General features: G+C 54.0%; 1 protein-coding gene and 1 non-coding gene across 2 annotated transcripts; one reads left to right on the top strand and one right to left on the bottom strand.

The window, feature by feature from the left end:
• Positions 1-2877: 2877 nt before the first annotated feature.
• Positions 2878-2983, bottom strand: LOC138427357 (U6 spliceosomal RNA). Its single transcript, XR_011251962.1, has one exon. It is a non-coding gene; the product is annotated as a U6 spliceosomal RNA (small nuclear RNA).
• Positions 2984-15598: 12615 nt separating this feature from the next.
• On the top strand, positions 15599-20022 carry FGF19 (fibroblast growth factor 19). Its single transcript, XM_069565380.1, has 4 exons — positions 15599-15837; positions 16097-16416; positions 16831-16934; positions 19711-20022. The coding sequence occupies exons 1-4, from the start codon at positions 15599-15601 to the stop codon at positions 20020-20022; spliced, it is 975 nt and encodes a 324-aa protein (XP_069421481.1).
• Positions 20023-20222: the final 200 nt, after the last annotated feature.

Raw genomic sequence — 20222 nt, 5'->3', positions numbered from 1 at the left:
AGGTGCTGGAGAAACAGCGACATTCAGATGGACAAGCCCTCGAGAGCCAGCAGCAGAGGGAGCATGAAAGTAAATGAGCGTGAGTCACGCTGTGTCATGTTGTGCTGAGGTAGCAGGCTTTCCTGGGTCTCTTCTCTCCCTAACCCCACCCCACAGTTATCCAGGCAGCATTGCCATATTGCATCACCCCAGGATCTGTGGAGTTGTGCAGTGCACAGCCTGGGCCACTGTGCATGGTGGCCTTGTGCAAGGCCCCCCTGACTCACAGAGACCAGGAAGCTGACAAACAAAGCTTCCTAAGGCCTAGGTATTCTGACCCACCTTTCCTATAAGTGTCAGCATCATGGAAGAAGCTCAGAGAGGCTGGGGAGCACCACAAAGCCAGTGAGTGTCAGACCCTGGAGCACCTGGGCTTTGCTCAGAGTAAACCGGCCCCTGAACTGTAAAGGGGGAGCCCCCTCCCCACTTGGAAGAGCCACAGGTGGCAGTGCCCAATTTGTTCCCTGCCCATTAACAGCCCCGACCTCTGAGCCACACTGGGCGTCAAGGAATTAGGGCAGAGTTATGCCACCTTTTGGGAGCTGACACCCCACTTCTTATTTAATTCTCCCCGCCTCCTTCAGTCTCTCCGAGTGTCAGCTGGCAAGCATCTGTCCGCTAAATCAAAGCCCTCCCGGCTTGCTGGGTGTGACAGGTCTCCGAGAATTTCATGGAGCGCTTGGGAGGAGGCATGGTCGTGAACTGCGAAAGCATTTCACAGAGTTAAAAGCCTGCTTTGTGAGCACAAAGTGGCCACGAGAGGCTGGCCCCCGGGAGGAGGTCACAGCCTCGGGCAGGCACGGATTCCACCCGAGAGGGCAGCTCCCCTGACCCTCCAAGGAAGTGGCAGGAAGGTTCCGGCTGGTGGGGCTGGAGCAGCCAGGCCATTGTGCCCAGGGCTGGGGGATGTTTGGGAGGAAGGTGACACCTGGGGGTGTGTAAGGCTAGGCTGTCTGCACGCCTTTGACCACTGAAGCCGCACGGACGTCCCCGCGTGTGGTCACGCAGTGTTGACCGATCGGAGTCACTCAACAGTGCCTCGGGAATCCTTTGTCTGCTGCCCCGAGTCATCGTCTCAGAAACAGTCGATTCTAGAGCTTCTGTGTTGCGATTTTAAAGATGACTTTTTCAGTGTAGCAAAGATAGCGAAAGCAGACAGGCAAATAGGAATGAAACGGGCGAGTTATCCTTGTCCTCTAGCTCGGCGCATGTCTTGGTTCTTTTTTTTCCCTTCTGGCTTTCAGAGTCAGCCCAGCCGGCGTCCTGCTCTGTGCGCTCAGCCTCCCGTGGAAATGATTCCAATCGGGGGCCTGCAAGTTTGGTTGCTCCCCCGCTCACCTGACCGCCCGTTTAGCACTGAGCACGCCGCCTTCCCCTCTGTTTTAGATTCACAGGTTTTCTCCCCAGGCCTCGCCCGCTATGGGACGTGGAGGCCCAGCTTCCAATCCTTGGGTTTGGCCTGCTGGGACTATGCCAGGGTGTTCCAGAACGCAGGGGCCCTGGGGAGGGCACATTGGGAACCTTGCAGGCCAGAGGGAAGCCAGGCCAATGGGCCCTTTGGCCCCCCAGGGTGCCAGGAGGGGAGCCCCTTAGTGAGCTAGTGTCGAGAGGCTGCCTGGCCCTCTCCCGGGGGGATCCTCTCTGGCCAGTCCTGGGCGGCTCTCCTGGCTCTCTCCATGTCCCCTCCAGAGGACCCCGTGCCCGCCCCCTGGTACACACACAGGTACATCCCCTGCCTCTGCTCCAGGATGCTCTGAGCCCGGCCACCCATCAGCCCTCTCTCTGGGCAAAGGAGGAGCCATCTCGGGTGGGGTCCACTGTGCTGCGGGACTGAATTGACCTCTGCCTGCTGATGGGCGGCTGACCTGTGTCCCCCAGGGATGTCTACCCGGAGCCTGTGAGTGTGACCTTATCTAGACAAAGGGTCCTCACCAGGTAATGGCAACCCACTCCAGAATTCTTGCTTGGAGAATTCCATGAGCAGAGGAGCTTGGTGGGCTACAGTCCATGGGGCCGCAAAGAGTCGGACATGACTGAGTGACTAACTTTCTTTCTTCCCAGGTGTAAGCGAATCAAGGAGCTTGAGATGAGATCATCCTGGTTTACCCGGGTGAGTACTGAGTCCAGTGACAAGTGTCTTTACAGGGGAGGGACAGAGGGACAGCTGAGACAGAGACGAGGGGAGAGAGAAGCTGCGTGATGGTGATGGCAGAGGCTGGAGAGAGGCGGCTGCAGGCCAGGGGGCACTTGGAGCCCCCGAGCTGCAAGAGGCAGGAAGGATCCTCCCTCAGACTCTTGGGCAAGGACCAGCCCCGCTCACATCGAGATCTTGGGCTTCCAGGCTCCGGAGGGTGAGAGACCGGCTGGCAGGTGCCAGCCACCCCAGTTGGGGTCATGCGTATGGTCGCCCCTGGACAGCGATGCGGAGCCCTTCGCTGTTGCCCGGAAGCGCCCTGGCCCCCCTAAAAGGGCAGCTATGCCCTTGCTCAGGGGTGAGGACCTGGGTTATGGTGGTAGAGCCTAAATTGTCAGAGGTGCCTGGAAAAACCATGAGGCGATTTGCAGTCAGAGAGGACAGGAAGCCAAGGGCCACCCCTCAGGAGTATCTCCTGCGGCTTGGTGGGAAGCTGGTGGCTGTAATGCCTGGTGGGGGGGTGTCTCAGGGCTGTGGGTGGGGCCTCCCCTGTGGCCAGTGCAGCTGCCAACCTCGCATCAGAAAGGGTAGAGGAACTGGAGGTCAGCCCAGCTCCTCGTCTGGGTCATTCGTTCCGAGATCAAGAGGAACGCATCCCATCACTCCAACTCTCTCTTTTTTTTTTAATTAAGCAAAACTTTATTATAAACATGGAACATTACACGACTTCGTGTGTCATCCTTGAGCAGGGGTCATGCTTATCTTCTTTGTGTCGAACAGATCCCATCACTCCAATGCTCCTGAGGAAGCTTCTAGAAGGAACCGAGAGGAACCATGGGAACTAGACACTGAAGATGGAAGAGGAAACTCCGCCCACCACAGGCCAGGTGTTCCGTGCTGGGATGGGGTCCCCTCCACTGCCCAGGGGCCAGCAGCTCTGCAGGGGACACCCCCATAACCACACACCCTCGGGGGGTGCTTACACAGCCTTCTGGAGTGACCACAGGGCCACTGCCAGACTCAGGCCTTCGAATCCAGTCAAAGGACTGCTCGGAGTGCGGTCGGGTTGGCGGGAAGGAGCGGCCTGTATGTGGCGGGCCCCGGTCAGGTCTCCTCCAAGGCTAGCCTCGGACGGGAGGACCCGGCCCATCCATGGGACAGATTCCTGGCGTCCTGGGATCAGGAACAGCCTGCAGAAGGTGCTGAAGCTGTCGACCCCTTCCTGGAAGACAGGACAGAGATACGAGGGCTCATGGGTCTGGATCCAGGGACCAGGAATGAGCCGATGCTGTTCTGTAGGGACAAAGGGGTGACATTAAGACCTGAACCAGGACTCGGGGCTGGGCGGTGTGTGGGAAAGAGGGCGAAGGCATTGGGAGCACCCTTCTACCTCCACTGGTGAAGGTCAGCTGGCCAGCTGCTCCCTGCCTCGGTCTCCCCGTCCGCAGAAAGGGGCTGTGTCCTGTAGACAGTGGGGAAACGAGACTCAGACCAGACACAAGGGGTCGGGTCGCCTGGGAGCTCACGGGCCATCTTGGGATGGAGGGCAGGCTGCAACCAGCTCCTGTGGGCCGACCGGCGGGATGCAGGCTGCCTGGCCTGGGAGCCACTCGGCAACAGTGCTGGGGGCAGGCACCAGCCCTCCAGACAGGCCTGGGGCCTGGGTCCCATCCCGGGGGCCCACCCTCTGCAGGCTAGTCTCGTCCCATTTCCTAGGTGGGGAAGCTGGGGCCAGGGCTGGTCCCTGGCCTGCCGCGGGAGCCTCTGGATGGAATCTCTAAGCCCTTGGTCTGTGGTATGTGCAGCCAGAAACTCTAGCTGGAGCTGAGGTCGGAGCATCTGTTTAAACGCCTCAAAACAGAAATACCTCTGGTCTCCGCTGACCTTCCAGAAAGGCAGGGCCGGAGACTTGAGCAGCTCAGGACGCCGCTCTCATAGGCTCCCCCCCTTCCCTCAGTGGACATTTATCAGGTCAGATGCACGCCAGGGCCAGATGGGGACCAGGGGCTTCAGTACCTGCCAACACCTCCAGTGCCCCCACCACGGAGCTCTCAGACACCGGGCAGAGGGAGATATGGAACCAACGGCCAAAACCATCCTTTGTGAGGAGTACTGTAAGTCCTGTAAAGGAGGCGAGGGTCCTTTCTGAGCTCCATCTCCTCAGCTGTGAAATGGGGACGGTACCCCCGGGGGGGCCACGGCCAGAGCCACGGGTCCCAGGGGCATATGCACACACACACACACACATATGTAGGTACACGCACAAGCACACGAGTGCACGCCTTCATGCACACTCGCACACACCGGCATGCACACGGTGTCTGGCCCAAAGCCTGGACTCAGCTCCACAGTGACAACCATCAGTAATAAACGGTGCAGAATGCTCTGGAACATTGGGTTGAAGCTGGACTTCTCACCACCTTCCGATTCCCAAAATGGCTGTTCCCTGTTTTCTAGGCTTGGGATTGCCTCTTAGATAACCCCTTCAAAGAGAGGGCTGACTCCCCACTATGGAATGAGACCCAGCCCCCACGTCTGTAGACATGGCTTCCCACTTTTAAAAACAGCATCGCAGGGACTTCCCTGGTGGTCTAGGGGCTAACACTTCACACTCCCAATGCAGGATGCTGGGGCCCCATCCCTGGTCAGGGAACTAGAGCCCACATGCCGAGATGAAGATCCGAGGTCCCGAGTGCAGCAGCTAAGACCCAGCGCAGCCAAACAAGCAAGCAAACAGAAAAACCAGCATTGCTTATGAGCGAAAAGGAGCTCCCGACGGAAGCCAGGCCGAGCCACTCTCTGCCAGCAGGGAGGGGTGGGGAAGAGCCTCTGAGGATGGGAGAGCCTTTGGGGTCAGTGCCCAGGGGACGGCTGCCTCGGAAAATATGTCCTGTGACATCAGGGAGGCAACGTGACTCCCGTTCATCCAGGAGACACGCCCCTGGAGGACCCAAAATAGCTCAGCTTCTCCACCCCCTCTTGGTGCTGCGCCACTCATGGTACCATGGGTCAGCCACGTGGCCTCCTGGACCTGGTTCCCGCTCTGGAAAAATGGTGTGATGATAGCAATCATGGGGAATCACAGCACTCTTGCTGCAGTCTGGAAACCTGGCTGGGAGCTGGGAACCCCTCCTCAGTGGGTCAGTCACTGGGTGGATGAGAAGCTATGAGTGGGTTCCAGGCAGGTGGGTGGGGCTTCCCACTCTATGTTTAGTTTTGAAAAATTCCAAACCTCCAGAGAAGTTTCCCGAACAGCATCAGAAACCACCATTCCCCGCTTCCTCCACAGTTACTGGTGTCTGCCCTGTTTGTGCCCTTACTCTCCTGTGTGTGTGTCCGACTCTTTGTGACCCCACGGACTGTACCCTGCCAGGCTCCTCTGTCCATAGGCTTTCCCAGGTGAGAATACTGGAGTGGGTTGCCATGCCCTCCTCCAGGGGATCTTCCCACCCAGGGATCGAACCCACATCTCCTGCCTTGCAGGCCGATTCTTTAGAGCTGAGCCACCTGGGAAGTGCCTCCTTACTCTCCTGCACACATGTTTTTCTGAATCATATGAAAGTTAGCTGTGGACGTGACACTTTTATTTCTAAATACTTCGCAAGCCAAGACATTTCCTACAGAACCACAAGACAACGAGCAAACCCAGGAAATTGAACCATCACAGACGGTTAACCAACAGACGGTCCATGTTCACGTTCTCCACTGGTCTCAGGAATGTCCTTTAGAGCAGTTTACCTTATTCTGACGGTTTAAGACTTTTCATTGAAAAGATTTTTATTTTATATTGAAGTATAGTTGAGTCACAATGTTATGTTAGTTTCCGGTACAGCAAAATGATTCAGCTATACGTACACGTATATCTGGGCTTCTCAGGTGGTGCTAGTGGTAAAGAACCTGTCCGCTAAGGCAGGAGACATAAGAGATTTGGGTTCGGGTAAAGTCGCCATTCCTCCTCCCTGTAACACAGGCGGGCTTCTCTCCTTATCAGCTCATCTCCAGGAGGAATTCCAGCATTCCTCGGGCCATGATGAACACGACAGCGGACATCTCAGAGTCCACAGTGCTCTCCGAAATGTAGTTACGGTACGGGGGCTACCCTGCTTCGGACTTCTGAGAAAGTTCTCATTTACGCTACCCGGCGGGCCCAAACCACCCTGTGGCTGGAATGCCAACCCTGAAATGCCTCCCTGCCTGCATCTCAGGATGCCCCGAGCACACCCCCAGCTGTGGGGGAAGCCCCGACTCCAGGGAACGGTAGGGCAGGAAGAGGGTCTGACGCAGGGGGTCTGACCCAGCAGAAATGCTCAGAAGGGCTGGCGGATGAATGAAAAACCGACAGGGTGATGAAAGCCAGGGAAGGGCGGAAGGAAGGATGGACGGACTGAACAAGGAAAGGATAGACAAACAGTCCAATCCGGTGAATTCACGGCCCACGTGAACACCTCGTGGCTCCTGAAAATGATTTGAGTGATATTTCTTGACCACCGACTTCGTGTCGGATTCTGCACAAGGTCCAAGGAGCCGTGTCCAGGAGGGGGCAGAGACAGAGCTGCAGTGACCCCAAGGCCCAGGGGTGACTGAGCTGGGGCCACTCTGAAGGGTGGCGGGGTCTCTCTTGCTTCTCCTGCCTGGAATCAACCCAGGGGCTCAGACGACCACTCTCAGAAAACAGCCAGACAAGTGATAGGCTAAGGAATCGCCAGGCAGGGTCCTGGCCCTGGCCCAGACTCTGAATTTGGGCGGGCCTCTCAACTTCCTGAGAGTCTGCTTCTGGGTTTCCCTTCTTTCTGTTCTTCAAAAAGAGAGTGGAACAATTAAGAGTTTTATAACTTGAGTTCAGACAGCGCTGGATTCAAATCCAAATTCTGCTGTTTATTATTTGTGTCTCTGGGCAAACGACTTTCTGAGTCCCACTTTCCACATCTTTAAAATGGGTCCTTTGTATTCGTAAGTGCCAAGACATGGAAGCAACCTAAGTGTCCAGTGGCAAATGAATGGATTAAAAAGATGTGATATATGTGTGTGTGTGTGTATAGAAAAGAATATTACATAGCTATAAAGAAGAATGAAATAATGTCATTTGCAGCAACATTCATGGACCCAGAAATGATCACATGAAGCAAAGGGAGTCAGAGGAAGACAAGTGTCAAATGATAGCTCTTATATGTGGAATCTAAAACCAATGATACAAATGAACTTGTCTACAAATCAGAAATAGACTTGCAGACACAGAAAACAAATGCATGGCTATCCAAGGGGAAGAGGCTGGGGAGGATACATTAGGAGTTTGGGATTAACATATATATACACCACTGTCATGAAATAATCACCCAGGACCCACAGTATAACCCAGGGCACTCAGTACTCTGTAACAACCTATATGGGAAAAGAATCCAAAACAGAATAGAAAAATGTATACGTATAACTGAATCCCTTTGCCATATATTTGAAGTAAACACATTGTAAAGCAACCACATGCCAATGAAAACATGATGGGCGCTGTGAAAATTAAAGGTGAGAACATAAAGCGCCCAGCACACTTGCTGGCAGGTACCAAGCGTTTACCAAGTGCCTGCCACCCCCAGTCCCGTCCTCATCCCATCACCAGGATCACCATCACTGGCATCACCAAAACCAGCAGTTCAGCTCAATTCAGTTCAGTCGCTTAGTTGTGTCTGACTCTGTGACTCCGTGAACTGCAGCACACCAGGCTCCCCTGTCCATCACCAACTCCTGGAGTTTACCCAAACTCATGCCCATTGAGTCGGTGATGCCATCCAACCATCTCATCCTCTGTTGTCCCCTTTTCCTCCAGCCCTCAATCTTTCCCAACATCAGGGTCTTTTCAAATGAGTCAGCTCTTCTCATGAGGTGGCCAAAGATTTGGAGTTTCAGCTTCAACATCAGTGCTTCCAATGAACACCCAGGACTGATCTTCTTTAGGATGGACTGGTTGGATCTCCTTGCTGTCCAAGGGACTCTCAAGTCTTCTCCAACACCACAGTTCAAAAGCATAAATTCTTCTGTGCTCAGCTTTCTTTATAGTCCAGCTCTCACATCCATACATGACCACTGGAAAAACCATAGCCTTGACTAGACAGACCTTTGTTGGCAAAGTAATGTCTCAACAAAGGTCCGTCTAGTCAAGGCTATGGTATATGACAGGCATTCAACAAACTGGGCTGGCTGTGCATCTCTCAGGATTTCCCACAACCTTTGGAAGCAAGAAGAGAAAATGCATCTGTTGTTGCTGTTCTGGAGAAAGTCCCCCCCCCAAAAAAACTATTTTGTGTATCAAGTCTGAAGGACAGTCAACTGGTGGACGCTGGGTTGGCAGCCTGGGGTCCCGGTACTTTCTAATTTCAGTATTTCAACTTTATCTTCAGGCCATCAGAACTAGCACGGTTGCTGTTTTCTCATCAGGCTACTCTCTCTTTCACTGGGTCACATTTACGGCACTGTGCATTTTTACATCTCTACGCTGATGGGTCAAAATCTTTTCCACTGGAACACATTTCTGTTTTGATGATAGAGGCAGTGAGAAAATAGAATTTTCAGGCAGAAATCACCTCTACGGCCAAACAGGCAGGAATTCATCCATTCCAGGAAAAACCTGCCCCCTCCTGTTCTTGCAAATGACAAAAGTAAGGCGCAACCACACCCAGGCCCCACTTGACACGGGGTAGGGGAGTGGAGCTGGTCGGCTAGTGGGTCTCAAGCCCTGGGGGTGAGGGTAAGAGAGAGTGAGCATCTGAATCAACAGCAAGAGAGGCTGCCAATCCCGGTGACCACTGGTGGTGGCCGCGACTTAAACACAGTGTCAGACTCACCCAGTGGGGAACCCTCTGGCGCTTCAGTGGTTAAGACTCTGTGCACCTAATACAGCGGCCACAGGTTCCATCCCTGGTTGGGGAACTAAGAACCCACACGCTGCGTGGTATGGCCAAAAATAGAACACTTATGAATTTTCAGCTGAAGCTGAAATTCCAATACTTTGGCCACTTGATGTGAAGAACTGACTCACTGGCAAAGACACTGATGCTGGGAAAGACTAAAGGCAGGAGGAGAAGGGGACGACAGAGGATGAGATGGTTGGATGGCATCACCGACTCAATGGACATGAGTTTGAGTAAACTCTGGGAGTTGGTGATGGACAGGGAGGCCTGGCGTGCTGCAGTCCATGGGGTCACAAAGAGTTGGACACAACTGAGCAACTGAACTGAACTGATGAATTTCTGCCTAACTAAAAAAATTATGACATTTTGATTCCACTTGCTTGACTTAGTATGAATAGAATGCTAGATTTCAATGTAAAAAATAGATATGCAATGAGCAGCAAAGGTTTACTATAGAGCACAGAGAACTGTAGTCAATATCTTATAATAACCTATCATGGAAAATGATTTTTAAAATAACGTATGTATATAGGTACCACTGAATCACCTCGCTGTGCACCAGAAACACTGTAAGTCAACTATACCTCAACAACAACAACAAAAATAGATACATTTTTTTTAAAAAAAGCAAAGAACAGATTGGCCCCGATGGTGTCTGGAGGAAGGTGTACCTCCCTCAGCGTGCACAGAGCAGAGTAGTTCCTTAATTCCAGGAGAAAGTCCCCACAGCCTGCGCTGACCTAGTGGCCTCATGCTGACAGGATCCACTGGGAACAAAGTCCAGTGATTCCCCTTCCGAGAGTGGACAGGTGTGAGATATGCCTCCACGGAGGTCTTCCCCTGTGTGATGTGGGCAGGGAAATAGGAACAAGCTAAACAGACAGCAACAGGGGAAGGACCTCACGCCCTGGGGTATCATCCCACTTGGGTTTACGGGCACCGAGAGATGCCATGTGCAGAAGGCCATGAAATGCCATGGGAGATGTTTACAGTAAGCTGGTAATGTGCGTGCGTGCATGCTAGGTTGCTTCAGTCCTATCTGACTCTTTTCCACCCTGTGGACTGTAGCCCACCAGGCTTTCTGTCCATGGGATTCTCCAGGCAAGAATAGGGCATGGGTTGCCGTGCCCTCCTCCTGCCGGACCTTCCTGACCCAGGGATCAAACCCAAGTCTCTTGGGTCCCCTGCCTTGGCAGGGGGATTCTTTACCACTAGCGCCACCTAGAAGCCCAAGTTGGTAACAGTTCAGTTCAGTTGCTCAGTCGTGTCCGACTCTTTGCAACCACGTAGACTGCAGCACGCCAGGCCTCCCTGTCCATCACCAACTCCCAGAGCAAGCTCAAACTCATGTCCATCGAGTCGGTGATATCATCCAACCGTCTCATCCTCTGTCGCCCCCTTCTCCTCCTGCCTTCACTCTTTCCCAGCATCAGGGTCTTTTCCAGTGAATCAGTTCTTCGCATCAGGTGGCCAAAGTATTGGAGTTTCAGCTTCAGTTCAGTTTCAGCTTCCAACGAATATTCAGGACTGATTTCCTCTAGGACTGACTGGTTGGATCTCCTTGCAGTCCAAGGGTCTCTCAAGAGTCTTCTCCAACACCACAGTTCAAAAGCATTAATTCTTCGGCCCTCAGCTTTCTTTATAGTCCAACTCTCACATCCATACATGACTACTGGAAAAACCATAGCTTTGACTACATGGACCTTTGCTGGCAAAGTAATGTCTCTGCTTTTTAAATACGCTGTCTAGGTTGGTCATAACTTTCCTTCCAAGGAGCAAGCATCTTTTAATTTCATGGCTGCAGTCACCATCTGCAGTGATTTTGGAGCCAAGAAAATAAAGATGCTCACTTTTCCCATTGTTTCCCCATCTATTTGCCATGAAGTGATGGGACCAGATGCCATGATCTTCGTTTTCTGAATGTTGAGTTTTAAGCCAGCTTTTTCACTTTCCTCTTTCGTTTTCAATAAGAGGCTCTTTAGCTCCTCTTTGCTTTCTGCCATTAGGGTGGTGTCATCTGCATATCTGAGGTTACTGATATTTCTCCCGGCAATCTTAATTCCAGCTTGTGCTTCCTCCAGCCCAGTATTTCACATGATGTACTCTGCATATAAGTTAAATAAGCAGGGTAACAATATACAGCCTGGACGTACTTCTTTCCGGTTTGGAACCAGTCTGTTGTTCCATGTCCAGCTCTAACTGTTGCTTCTTGACCTGCATACAGATTTCTCAGGAGGCAGGTAAGATGGTCTGGTATTCCCATCGCTTGAAGAATTTTCCACAGTTTGTTGTGTTCCACACAGTTGGATCACAAGTTGGTAACAGGAGGATACAATTCAAATACTTTAAAGTAGAAAGAAAAAGATACGTATACACGTTCAAAAGTCTGAGGAAGAAATTCACCCAATTAAAAATGGTGACTCAGAATGGGGTCATGATATGCCAGGTTTCAAAATTTTCCTTTGTGCTTTGCTGTGTTTTCCAAAATTTCTACCAGGAACAAGGCCTATTTTTGCAATGAAAATGTTAAATATCAACCATATTGAGGCTTAATTTAAAATAAGTTGTCGCCTAGTTTGGACAAACGTCACTGCCTGTCCTGTCGTTCCAGAAGGCCTCCCTTCCAGCAGATCCACGTCCTCTCCTGCCTCGGGCACCCGCAGCCAGGTTTGTCACTGGAGGTTAGATGGGTCTCTTTAGTGTTACTGTCACAGCTTAAAATAAATAATAAGCCTGGCAAAGATAAGCCGTCTGTCACACACCTTCATTCGCCAGGTGGATGCTCTGTAAATATGCAGCATTCCTTTTCCTGTTTCACAGATAAGGAAACTGAGGCTCACAGAAGACCTCCCTTTTCTGGCCTAGCGGGGAGCCCTCTTTCTAGAATAATGATCCTAACAGGGGGAAAATGGACTTTAAGAACACTTTGGGGAAAAGGGTGCATGTCCCAGTGCGTTCGTGCTAAGTCGCTCAGTCAGTCGTGTCTGACTCTTTGCAACCCTATGAACTGTAGCTCACCAGGCTCCTCTGTCCATGCGGATTTTCTAGGCAAGAATACTGGAGTGGGTTACCACACCCTCCTTCAGGGAATCTTCCCAACCCAGGGGCTGAACCTAAGTCCTGCATTGGCAGAGGGATTCTTTACCACTAGCGCCACCTGGGTAGATTCTAGCAAAAATATCACAGGCTAAGACTCAGATGCCCCCTACCCTACCCAGAGTTCCAGTCTCAGGGAGGTCCAGAACTCATTGTGTGGCTTGTCCCCCTCCACCCCCATCCAAGACCTCACCATTTTTTCTGTCCCCTAAGTGTTTATTTTTTACTGATGAAGATTTTCTTTCTTTCTTTCTTTTTTTTTTTCTTACCAACATCCAGAAGTTTACATAATTACAAAGTACTTCTCCTCCAAGGAGTGGGAGGAGGGGTTTGGGATGAGCAGAGACGTGCTTGTGTATTTAAGAAGGCATGTCGGACATTGTAACGTAAATTTCTAACCGAAAAGTGAAAAGAAAAGGGATTACTTTTACAATGCAAAGCCTGGAAGCCAAGCTAAAAGAGATCTTTGTAGCTGTTGGGATGTGGGTTTAGAAACAATGGAAACTGACCACCATGAGAAGAACAAAACCAACAAGCTCAGATGAAGAGGGGAGACCCCAGGAGAAGGGCGGTTAAAAAGGGCAGCTAGCGTCAAATCCAGAGCAAAGCCGCCAAGCCAAGCTCTTCTGACCGTCTTAGCCTGAGACCCCTGGGGCCCTGCGTGGCGATGGCGGGGGCATGGCAGGCATTGGACCTGGCTTGCATTGTCCACTCCTCTCACCGGGGTGAGTCAGATGGCTCAGCCACCTGGACCAAATCTAACGCAGCCTGAACACTGAAAACCGGCCCCACCCAGCACGCCGGGGGCTGCAGGGGGCGGGGTCCGCAGTGAGCAGCTTGGCAGCCGGTTGGTCCTCACCTCCATCAGGCTTTCACCTGGACAGCGCCACAGTGGGCAACAGCGCCCCCCGCTGACCAGCGCCGCCTTTCCTCTGCGCTTCCCGGGGTCCTCCAACCGCGCACACTTGTTCAGCCGCTAAGTCGTTTCAGACGCTTCGCGACCCCATGGGTTGCAGCACGCCAGGCTCCCTGTCCTTCACTCTCTCCTGGAGTTTGCTTAGATTCATGTCCACTGAGTCGGTGATGCTGTCTAACCATCTCATCCTTTGTCGCCCCCTTTTCCTTTTGCCTTCAATCTTTCCCAGCATCAGGGTCTTTTCTAATGAAAAAGGCTCCAAAGTGTTGGAGCTTCAGCTTCAGTATCAGTCCTTCCAGGGAATATTCAGGGTTGATTTCCTTTAGGATTGATACAGACCAGGGGTACCAGCAAGCCAGCACAGGCACGGGGCCCGACCACCCGGGGTGTCAACCCTCGCTGGCTGCCTGGCCAAGTCTGTAAGCCTCAGTTTCCTCACATGAAGCACAGATTAATCACCAACACTTGCCGAGCACTGCTCTGACCACGACATTCCATGTGCGCAGCAGCCCCTGGGCAGATGGTTGTCCTTCTCTGTGAGCTGTATCTGAGGCACTGTCTGTCCACTCTCCTGTGTGACTCCAGACGAGGCTGAAGCAGGCTTAAGGAGGCAAGAAGCCCCAGCGGGTTCATGACCTGCCCGGGGAGCAGCCAGACGTGATCCGTGCTGCTGAGGGTCTGACCCTGGGACCCTCGCCCCTTTTAGGAGGCCACACAGCCTCCCTGAAATGCAGCTGGACCTAGATTTACAAGCCTGACAGCCTGGGTTCACCACTTAGATACTGTGAAACCTTCGGTCACTCTGGCACTCTTACCTGGGCGGGCACCCCCAGGTCACTCTGGGGCCCCCTATCTGTTCATTGGCATTACCAACTCGATGGACACAAGTTTGAGTAAACTCCGGGAGTTGGTGATGGACAAGGAGCCCTGGTGTGCTGCAGTCCACGGAGTGGCAAAGAATCGGACATGACTGCGCAACTGAACTGAACTGAGAACTGTTCACTGGGGGAGGGCAGAAGATGCTCAGAGCAGGGCCTGGGTGCAGGGAGCTGCCCAGGCCTCTCCCAGCTTCCTGCGCTCCTGGGTGGGGCCGAGGGGGTGGGGGGCAGGCCTCTCTCTGCCTGCCGTGGCCTTAGGAGGGGCAGCAGAGCCGTTGGGGGTGGAACCAGAGGCCACCTCCCCTCCTCCCCCAGCCAGATTTGGGGCATGGCCCCCAGTGCACCCTCTGCCATCCTCTTCAATGCCCTGCATTTATCCAGGGTCTTTACAAGGAAAGCTGCAGGGGAGGGTAATTAAGTTTAATAGGAGCCGCTGTCTATTTAAAGCCACAGGGGGGAAGTAATTAGATTTAACAGAAGCCCCGGCTTTCTGAACCAAGACACTCAGCGTGGGGGTCCCTGGCCCATAAAGCTTTCGAGATGATGTCTTTTTTTGTAAAGACTTTCCTGGTGACATTTTCTGCGCGCTCCGTCATTAACGCCAGTCACTGGCTGGGGTATGAACGTGGTCTTTACTCATTGAAATTCATCAGGCCTGGCATGGCTTTCTCTCCCTGTCTCCATCGTGGGCCCTCCCCCAGCGCCCCTGGGCTCAGCCAGTGTGGCTTTCCCCCCAAACCAGGCTCCTTGGAGCCCCACATCCTGGAGTTGAGGGGCAGGTGGTTGGAGGAATAATGAGAAAGAACCAGTGTTGAGCCAAACACTGGTCCCTAGAAGGACCCCTCTCTTTCCCCCAGGAGCATTCTCCGGATGTGGTCTTTTTCTGAGCCTCATCAGAAAAGCCATCCGGTTTGTGGGGTCGGGGATGGGGGGGAGCCACTTCACTGGGTGGCTCCCGTTTCCCCAACTGGTGCCTCTCCCCCCCTTACACGCCCCCCTCTCCGCAAGCAGCGCCCACCACTGCCGCTCTGCCCCTCCCCACCAGGTAAGGAGCTCCCCTGTTCCTGCCCGCCCCCCGCCCCGCGAACTGCACGCCCAGCCCCTGGAGAAACTCTCAGGGACCCAAGGACAGCACCCACGACGAAAGACACAGCAAAAACAGAGGAGCTTCCCTGCGCTACGCGCCCTGGAAAGTCAGTTTCCCCTTCTGCAGCTTGCAAGCCCACCCTGCCCCACTCCAGGCGCCCTCCTCCCAGGCTTCGGGTCCAGGGACCTCCGCGGGCCGGGCCCGGCCGATACCTGGGCTGAAGCGCCATCTAGCGCTCGCCCGCGCGACCCTATTGTTCCTCCGAGAGCCCAGGTCGCGCCTGGGCAAGCCGGGGGACAAAGTACTGGCGTGGAACGGGGGGCCAGGCAGGAATCTGAAGAACATAAAGCCGGAGAACGTGAGAGGCTCTGAGCTGCAAGGGGAAAATAAATTCCAGTGGACCCCTCTACCCCCGGGGCTTTGAGGGCTGGGATCGTGGCGTGAGCGAGTGGATGTGGATTGTAGGGGAGGGGGCCCCAAAGCCGAGGCGGGGTTTTCCCCACCGGGAGTGAAGGATGCAAAGCTCAGTGTCCCGCGCCCCAGTCTTTGATGTCGGGACCCCGGCTCCGCGCAGCCCCGGCCAGCGCCCGGAGACTAGTGCATTCCCGGGGGAAGGGGGTTGAAGCCAGTGGCCTGGGCGCGGGGGTGATGGTGGGCTCCGCCGTCTCCTTCATTTCTTTACACAATCAAACTCGCCCAGACGGGAGCGACCTGGCCTCGCCCCAGCGCCTCCGGGAGGAGCTGCGAAGTTTCCAGCGAAAGAGGGCCTCCTTCTCTTCCAGATCTGGGCGGGGTCACCCGGGCGGGGCCCAGGGAAAGGCTGGGTCGGGGGGCGGGGTGTGAGTGGGTGTGTGCGAGGGGCGGAGGGCTGATGCAATCCCGATAAGGGCTTCGCATCGCGGGCAGACGCGCTATATAAGGTCGCAGGCCGCCAGCCGCCAGCCGCCGCGCCGTCGGAGCTGGAGAGGTGCCCAGGTGCCCAGCGCGTGCAGCGGTCTCCTGTCTCAAGGGCACGGCCACCCCGCCTCCTCACGCTCCGTCCCGCAGGGCCTCGGGGCCGCCGCCCAGCCTCCCGCACCCTCACCACCAGATCTGCGCGCAGAGCTCCGAGCCCGAGGGAGGTGCCATGCGGAGCGCTCCGAGCCGGTGCGCCGTGGCCCGCGCCCTGGTACTGGCCGGCCTCTGGCTGGCCGCAGCCGGGCGCCCCCTGGCCTTCTCGGATGCGGGGCCGCACGTGCACTACGGCTGGGGCGAGTCGGTTCGCCTGCGGCACCTGTATACCGCGGGCCCTCAGGGCCTCTACAGCTGCTTTCTGCGCATCCACTCCGACGGCGCCGTGGACTGCGCGCAGGTCCAGAGCGCGCACAGTGAGTGCCCGCCGGGCCCCCACCCGTCACAGCGCCCCTTCTTCCCTTTGCCCCCTTCTCGCTCCCGGCACCCCGGCTCTTGGCTCTTAGCGATCTACTCCCTCCCCGACCCCACCCCCCCCCCGACTGCGGGAGGAGCTGGGGGAGAGGGCACTGGGTGCGTGGACCTACTGCACCGATGCGCTCCCCTCCCCTTCCCCCACTTCGGCTTCCGCGGACCGCCCCCCCACCCCCACCCCCATTCCGGGAAACTCCAGGTCTTGGCACCTGGGCGTTGCACTCCCATCCCGAGCCTCCAGACAGGGAGAGGGGCTGGGGGCTTGGGGAGGACGGGCCTGTACACCCACCAACCACTTTCAGGAGTTGTGGGCCGCGCGGGTCCCGGCTGCAGTTTTGTGCTGTTTTCCCGCCCAGGTTTGATGGAGATCAGGGCGGTCGCTCTGAGCACCGTGGCCATCAAGGGCGAGCGCAGCGTGCTGTTCCTCTGCATGGACGCCGACGGCAAGATGCAAGGGCTGGTAGGTGTCTCGGTCCGTCTGGACGCGCGGGAGCGCGAGCCTGCGGGCCAGGGGGGCGCGCAGGGCCACGTTCAGTTTCCTTGTTTGCTCTGTCCGGGCCGGTGTGGAACTAGGAGGGGAAGGCGGCGAGGGCCGGATTACTCTTCGGTCCCACTTTCTAATTTGTAAGTTTATGGAGAACGGGTGAGGCCCCGCCTTTGCATTACCCCTGAACTAGAGGCAGGTCCAGTTGACGGAGGAAGTCGGCGCTTTGATATTAAACGGGGAACCCACCGTGGGCGTTTTCGGCTTCGCCCTGTGCGCGCGTGGCGCTCACCTTACCCCCTCTCCTTGCAGTAGTTTTTTTTTGTTTTTTTAAGTGGTGGGTGGGGAGGGGGTGGCTGGGGAGGAAAAAAAGAAAAAGGGTGTATCCACAACTTGGATTTTTTTTTTTTTAAGTCCGAAGAAAAGTTACACTTGGGATTGAAGAGGCTTTTTAAAATTAATTTTTACCCGCTAAAAAATAGATTATTTGCAGCCGCGTTGGGGTCCTATTTTCGTGGCCGCACTCATCCTGTCGGGCTCACCTGTGTTGGCAGAGGCCTCTTTGGGTGGCGGTGGGAGGGCAGGCCCAGGTAGCCAGAGACGTCTGGGGGCAGGAAGTGTGCAGATGCTGGCTCTCTGGTCGCCGGAACAAAGGCTGAGAGTTCAAAGGGAACCTGAGCCCCCCGGGCGCGCAGCGGAGGCTGTGTGAGGTCCCGGCCTGGCGCAGGGCCTCAGTGCAGCCCTGCTGGGCCGGGGCTCCGATGGAGGGACAGAGGCCAGGGGGCAGCAGGGGGAGGGAAGGGCGCCGGCCCTCCAGGGATGCCCTCCTTTCCGCAGCTCAGATCTCTTTAGTGTCTCAGTGTTTTTTTTTGTGGCTCTGGTGCCCCTTTATTCTGTTTATCCAGAGATAGATAAACCTGCCTCAGGTTTTATGACATCCCGCGTGAAAGGAGGCAAAGAAAGCTGAAACCCAAAGCCACTCCGAGTCCCGGCAGCTGCAACCCATGTGAGGTTTACTTAGGGGTGGTGGGGGCTTCAGCGACAGAGCTACACACACACACACACACACACACACACACACCCCCCACAGGGGCAGCTGGGTCTAACCCATCATCATTCTAATCCAAACTGAGGGTCCCTCAACTAAAATCCTGTTCTGCCTCTAGGTACTGTGGTCACTGTTTAGCAAAACTTGAAGATTAAAAAAAATAAACAATTCCACATCCTCCCAGAAACTTGAAGTCCGTTTCATTCTCTCTTTGGCAAATGAGATGTCAGTTTCTCCTCAAGAACCAGAAGAGTGAAAATAGTCACTCTATTTGATTTTAATTCCCTTGTTTATCAATTTGCATTTCTCCCCTCGGTCTGGTGGCCTTATTCCCCCGCACGGGAGCTGGGCATATTGCTTCATTGGATGCAGGCCTTATCAGGGCCTTATCTAAGCTCACCTGCAGTGAAGCGACCTTTGTAGGCCTGGGCAGAAATGAGACTGGGTGCCTCCCAGGGCAGTTTATGGCCGAGCCCTCTTGGCTCCCCGCCTTTGGCTGTGCTCTTGGGTCTTGAAGACAAACTGACCCTCTACATTTGGGACGCCACCGGCTCACTCTGAATGTTCTGCCTTCCGACTTTGTGGCCACCCACGGGGTGCAGGCTTCCTCCTGGCCTAGGGGGAGGGGGCTGCCTTTATCTCCATGATCCTGGCAGGCTGCCTGGAGGGCAGCTACTGAATAAAGGAGCCAGAGGGACTGAGGTTTCTCTTACCAGAGCTGCAGACAAAAAGGCTCAGGACTACAGTCATTTGGGTCTAAATGGGAAATAGATGCTTTCATCTGGGCTCCAGATTGGATTACTCGTGATTCTTAATTAAAAGACTGATTCTAAAAGGGTAACCTAGTTAGCAGTGGTTCCCAAACTGCCTGTGGAATACAAGGGACTTCTTCATGGCAATAATTATATATTTAATGTTGGGGAGGGAAGCATGCATGCTTGTCAAGGCCGTGACTTTATGGATGTTGCTCAGAACAAGACCAAGTTTAAAAAGTGAGGTGATGTGACGCAGTGAAAAAACACAAAGGATCTATGTGAGCTGTGTATAGAGACTGAGAATATACACAGAACGCATGAAGTCCACCTGAAGTATGTGTGTATAGTTGAAGGTTATAAAGTATAGAGGCATACGAAGTACATATATATATTTCTGTCTAATATGTTGAGTATATGTTTAACGTTGCACATGTATTTTCTGTGACATTACTATTTACATGTGAATTCAATGTGATGTGTATCTAATGAGTATATTAATATATAACAAAAAGCTTTCATACTAAATATATAAGTACCTATATATATTTTGGGGTTTCCCTTGTGGCTTAGCCGGTAAAGAATCCGCCTGCAATGCTAACGTATGTGTTTAGTATATATGTTTAATGTCTAACGTGTATTTAGTGTTATATAATTTATGTTATAACATATGTTAATATGATGTAATATCTAATGGTATATTAATATAACACATGCTTTGCATTTTATGTGTGTGTATATATAACATTATACTAAATATATATGTGTTTATATATGAGCTTTATACACCTCCATGCTGTATAAACTGGCACACATCCTTGGCTGATGGCGTGGGCCGTTAGCCAATGGCGTGGACGCCTGCTCGCCTGCGACTGGTCGTCCAGCTGCCTCTGCTGGTCCCCCAGCCTGGGGGGGCCCCGACTGAGGCTCACGGGCTGTCTTTGCTTCGCAGACCCAGTACTCAGCCGAGGACTGCGCTTTCGAGGAGGAGATCCGTCCTGACGGCTACAACGTGTACTGGTCCAGGAAGCACCATCTCCCGGTCTCTCTGAGCAGCTCCAGGCAGAGGCAGCTGTTCAAAAGCAGGGGCTTCCTGCCGCTGTCTCACTTCCTGCCCATGCTGTCCACCATCCCGGCCGAACCTGAAGACCTCCAGGAACCCCTGAAGCCTGATTTCTTTCTGCCCCTGAAAACAGATAGCATGGACCCTTTCGGGCTCGCCACCAAACTGGGATCGGTGAAGAGTCCCAGCTTCTATACTTAAAGGAGGCTCTGTCCTCTCCCCCCAAGCCCTGGCCCGGGAGACCAGGACCCCAGGCCTGAGGTGCTTGCGGAGTGGGTTTTCTACAAGTATGATCCTGAGTCCAGGTTCTATGTAGCTTTAGGAGGAAACATTTAGAACTTGTACATAGACAAAGTTTTACATGGGCCATGCCGGTTTCTAGCAGATAGACTTGTACGATC

This window comes from Ovis canadensis, chromosome 21 (genome assembly GCF_042477335.2).
Source record: "Ovis canadensis isolate MfBH-ARS-UI-01 breed Bighorn chromosome 21, ARS-UI_OviCan_v2, whole genome shotgun sequence".
Taxonomy (NCBI): Eukaryota; Metazoa; Chordata; class Mammalia; order Artiodactyla; family Bovidae; genus Ovis; species Ovis canadensis.
The sequence above is the reverse complement of the archived record's forward strand: the minus strand, read 5'-3'. Positions and strand labels throughout refer to the sequence as shown.

Coding starts and splice junctions, on each gene's coding strand:
- FGF19 (XM_069565380.1), top strand. CDS start 15,599: ATGTCGGGACCCCGGCTCCGCGCAGCCCCGGCCAGCGCCCGGAGACTA. Junction 15,838..16,096: donor TCCTTCTCTTCCAGATCTGG/GCGGGGTCACCC, acceptor TCCGTCCCGCAG/GGCCTCGGGGCCGCCGCCCA. Junction 16,935..19,710: donor ACGGCAAGATGCAAGGGCTG/GTAGGTGTCTCG, acceptor TTTGCTTCGCAG/ACCCAGTACTCAGCCGAGGA.